The sequence below is a fragment of the Echinops telfairi genome, unplaced genomic scaffold, assembly GCF_000313985.2.
Source record: "Echinops telfairi isolate 266 unplaced genomic scaffold, ASM31398v2 ScPeMD7_443;HRSCAF=831, whole genome shotgun sequence".
NCBI lineage: Eukaryota > Metazoa > Chordata > Mammalia > Afrosoricida > Tenrecidae > Echinops > Echinops telfairi.
Genome location: NW_022104341.1, coordinates 73,223,752 through 73,228,547, shown reverse-complemented (window position 1 = coordinate 73,228,547; position 4,796 = coordinate 73,223,752). Strand labels below are relative to the sequence as shown.

Below are 4,796 nucleotides of genomic sequence, written 5' to 3'. Positions count from 1 at the left end.
GTGTGATTCTGAGTCAGAACCCCACAGTGGGCCCCGGGTGGCCGAGTACATGGAAGAAGGAAATGACACAGTACCTGGTTTCCCATTCTGATGGGGGGCCGGGGGCCGCCGGCATATCGCGGGGACATAAAAGGCTGAAAGGACAGGGAATCAGTTCAGTGACAGCCTGCACTGCACAGCACCGTGACAAACACACCGCTCCGCTCCACCAAGTCCAGTTGTGTCACCACCACGGAGCTTGCCAACTCCCCTCCAGGCAGGGGGCCGATGGAGGCGCACAGCGCCTGCCCCGCTCTGTGGTAGTCCACAGAGAGCTACTGTGCGTGGAGGGGCAGCGCGGGGACTGGGCCGAGGACGCTGAGGGCCAGGTAAACCGGTGCCCGGGAAATAAAGTTCCCAGGGTCTGAAGACAGCGGAACACATGCACACACAATTCACCGACAGGGGGGTGGGATGGGGTGGTGGAGCGAGGGTCCGAGGAGGGGGGAGATAACACAATGGAAGGGGGGGCGGGGGCTCCCTAGCTGAATGCGGGAGGGGGGGCGGGGAGATGGGCGAGAAAGCTCTCTCACAGCAGCAAGCGCGCACAAAGGAAAAGGCTAGGGGTGCAGCTTCAGCTACGAACGATGGTGAACCAAACTGAAGACTAAAAACAAGAAAACAAACCAAAAGTGAGGAGGGGGCACAAAAACAAAAACAAAACCAAAACCGAAAAACGGCCGAGGCCGCTGAGAGGGTCCTGGACTATTTAGTCTTTCTTTCGGCTCATAGATCCCGGGCCGGGAGCAGGGCCGAGGAATGAGGGCGATCTTTCAAAAGAGTAGGAAAAACAAAAGCAAAAGCAATGAAAGAAAACGCAAGGAAGCGGGCCGTTTCTTTTCTTTTTCCGTTTTCAACGGAGTCTGTTGGCAAAGACGCGGCGGAGGCCCGGCCAGCGCGCAATGCCACTTAGCCTTTCCTCTGCTGGCCAACGCCTTCCTCCGCGCCCTGTGCCCCCCGGCCGGCCGGCGGGCGTTTACCTGACTGTGGGGTCCCATCATGCTGCTGGGATTGTGAGGTGGAGGCTGTGCGTGCGGCGAGGGCTGTGACCCAGGAGGACCCTGTGAGGTCAGACAGTAGAGGCAGGTTACAGATCACAGCACATGGAGAAGCGCAGGAGAAGCTTAAAAGAACCAAAAATTAAAACCAAAACGAAGGGGCGGGCGTGCGGGGAGCGGGCGCTGGCTGGCGGGAGGTGGTGGGGCTGCTTGCTGTCTGGGTGGCCGGCGGAATGGCACACGGAGGGACGGGAGCTGATCACTGGGTACGTCCACAGGGGGTGGGAAGGGAGGAAAGGTAAGATCAGGCACCTCCGTCAAGCCACAGGGGAACGAGGATGCAGGCACAGTCTACCGCTGGACAGGGTCTGCCGTGTTAATGACGTGGGTGGGGACAGGCTGGGAACAGCACAGTGATGGCCTGGCATGGCAGTGCTGCGGGCGCCACCAGGCCCAATCTGCCCAGGACTCAAGGGGACATTCACAGAGGGTGTGAGGGGTCCGGGGAGTGAGTGTTGTTGCCCTCAGGGGACTCAGTCTCTGGGGACAAACACCAGGCTCCAGGTCGGGGAGGGAGGCCCAGACCAGGAGTCTCAGGAAGAGAGAGAGAGAGGAGCCAGGACAGGCCTCCCTGATGGGGCCGAGGGATGAGGCAGCACCGGTGAGCAAGCACACGGAGCAGAAGGGACAAACAGCTACCAAGCACCCACCACCAGGTGACTGGGGGCCAGGGCCTCAATGCCCACTGAGTCATGTACACGTCATGGCAACCCCTGTGGGAGGGCTGCTACATTCTCTTACAGAGGAGGACTGAGTCTCTAGGGGAAATGAACTTGGCTATGGCCACACAAAGCGGCAGAGCCAGGCCCACGAGACCTCCCCCAGGAGTCTGGCCTGGGCGGAGTGGGCTTCCCGTCCCAGACGGTAATGTACCCACCGTTCCCAGCCCCCAAGCACAGGCTGCGCTGACCACTGCTCCCCCACCACACAAAGGGGCAGATGGAGTTACTTAAACCACAGGGTTGGCCAAACTGAGGGCTGCAACCCACCTGTGGGTCATGAAATCAATTTGGTTGGGCTGTAGCCACCATCTGTTTTAAAAACCCATAAAGTAAGATGACCAGATTTTAACATTGGTAAAGCGGGGCACCATTGATAAAACTCATATCCTGGAGAAATAGCCACATGGCAGCCGAAAACCGTATACCCTAGCTTGTGCGTTCTTTCAAAATATCGGGACTTCTTAAAAACACGCCGGGACGCGGGAACAATTGTTAAAAATCGGGACTGTCCCGCCCAAAGCGGGGCATCTGGTCACCTTCCCATAAGGGCACAAGCACGAGGCTAGACACTACCAGGGGTCTGTGCGTTGTAAAGGGCTCTTTCTCATCAACCTTTGGGACATCTCTAAGTACACAGGCGTGTGGGGGCGTGGCCTGGGCTACAATGTCAAACCACATCCTCCTGCATCCCAGGCAGTGTGGAGGCCCCGGCGGTGGACGTGCCTCCTGCCCAGTTCCTGGCTTCGTGGGGACGGACCCTCGGGAACGTAAGTGAAGGGGTGCCACACCTCGACTTCCATCTCCACGCCTACACTCAGGAGTCTCGGGAGTGTAGAGAAATTTCCGAAACTACACTGCGGATGAGCGTGGTTACATTTTATCCACAGAGAGAGAGAGCGCCGCTGAAAGACCCCGCCGTCTCCACAGAAGTCAGCAGCACTCCACCCACTGCCCAGACCCACAGCCTGTGTGGGGTGGGGATGGACGTGCAGGGGAGAGGCGTGCAGAAGGGCGGCGGGGCCTGGGCGGGGCCTTGAGCGGGGCAGGGAGGGCCAGCCTGTGAGAACCGCCCTGCTTGAGAGGCAGCTCACTTCTGGAGAGACCCGCAGAGCAGATGTTCCCCTACCTGCCACGCTACTCATTTCAACAAGTGTGTGTCTTTCTAGCGGCTGCCAGCAACGGCATGGTTTGTTACCATGAGCAATTTTCTTAATTAACAGACATTAATTAGCCATTTAGCAATTTTGCAAGCATTTGTTTAGCGGCTTTCCTAAACATGAATACCACTGTGATAATGGCACTGATTAGAGGGTCCCCTAATTAACAGTACAGGGAAGGAAAATTGAAATCACATAAATTAAAAAGGGAGGGGAAGTTAATGAAGGCGGGACATATTTGCACCTGCAAGTCTTTTGTACCACGAAACTTGGGTGTAATGTAAACAAAATAAGATAATTTGAAGCCAACCCCCCGAAAAGGGGAAACGAAAGAACCAAGGAAAGGGCCTCCAGGGTGAGGTCCGGCTGCTAAGAGGGGGCGGTGGGCCCTCCGTGGCTCCTCGACCCCTCCACTCTTGGCAAGGAGGCGGCTCCTCCCGGGACTCTCAACCCCACCCCCTCCTGGCAGCTCAAAACACTTCCCCAGACCTCTGCACCCCCAGCCGGTGGAGGCCAGGAGCACTGGGCAGTCAGAGTCCATTTCCGATCAGCGCAGAAGCAGGGAGAGCTCCCAGGGGAGCCTGACATCTGGTGGGGCCCCAGCCCGTGGCGGCTCTGATGAATGAGGGCCAATGTTCACACCCAGGGCTGAACAGCTTCGCCTGCTGTGCCCTGGCTGCAGGCGGGGCTGCAGGTGGGCCTCTCGTCCTGGCGTCCCTGTCAAGTTCAGATCCATCCCAGTGAAGGGTCATCGAGTCAGAACTCAGGGCACAGCCTGCTCTGGATACGGCTTCCCACAGGCAGTGTGCAGGGGTGAGGTTGGCAAGTCAGGACTTCTCTGGCTTGTGGGGAGGAGGCTGTGAAGCCTGGGGAGGCAGTAGCACCCCAGGGTCTCCCCTCTACTCAGAGAGAGAACCTCACCACAAACTTGCTACAAAACTACTCACGAACCACCCCCAACTCCCTGCGACCTCCAGGCCCCCCAAACTCATGGGAGCTCTGTGGATGAGAAAGCTTGTCTAGAAGCCTACTCTCTTCTGCAACAGGCCACCCTGGCCACCCCACCTCCAAGCGTTCCACAGAGCGCTCTGAGACGCGTCACACCAAGGCCGGAGTTGGTGTGTGTGTAGAAGGACGAGCCGGCATGTGGACAGAGCCCTCTGTGCCTGGGCTGGGTCCTTAGCAAGGTGGATCATGTCACCAGGGGACCTCCACTTCCAGGCACATTTGTGTGTGTGTGTGTGAGAGAGAGAGAGAGAGAGAGAGAGAGAGAGAGAGAGAGAGAGACATCCACGTCTGCAGAGATGCACAGAGAGCTGCCCTGTGGTCTACCCTTCCGTCACAGCCCACACACGTCACAGGGAGTGTGCAGGGTGGCAGGAAACGGACTTCATGGTTTTTCAACCCTAACGATAAGGGACAGTGGAAGGACAGCGTAAACAAACCAAACCAACGAAAAGCTCTTCTTTGGGGATTGGTTTTACCTCTGTTGGGACTGGGAGTTCCCTCTTCGCCAACCTGCTTCCTCCACCCCCACCCTCCACCCTGCAGATATGGGAGGGGGGCAGGGACCACCATGGGGAAGGCCGCTGACACACAGCTGAAATCTCATCTGTGTCCCCACACAGAGGACACCCTCACTACCCCGAAGTGACTGTCACCCCTCCCCGGCCTGAGGCTTCTATGCCAGGCGCTGCCCAACTAAGCCTCTGGTGGGCACAGAAGAGGTGCTTCTGCCTGCAAGCTTGGGGGGGGCTGGCACATCTGTTCGGGGGCCACCTGTTTGCTGGGTGGCTCCAACATTGCCCTTCATGCACAGG

At 58.1% G+C, this 4,796-nt stretch overlaps 1 protein-coding gene across 1 annotated transcript in view; it reads right to left on the bottom strand.

Annotated features, from left to right (window-relative positions):
• The window catches only part of SSBP3 (single stranded DNA binding protein 3), a 52,697-nt gene that overhangs the window by 21,753 nt on the left and 26,148 nt on the right, over window positions 1–4,796 (bottom strand). Inside the window, exons 3-4 of the mRNA XM_045291899.1 lie at window positions 1,020–1,100; window positions 75–134 (exon numbers count right to left, since the gene is read on the bottom strand). Coding sequence (XP_045147834.1) covers window positions 75–134; window positions 1,020–1,100 — 141 coding nt within the window. The remainder of the gene's footprint in view (window positions 1–74; window positions 135–1,019; window positions 1,101–4,796) is intronic.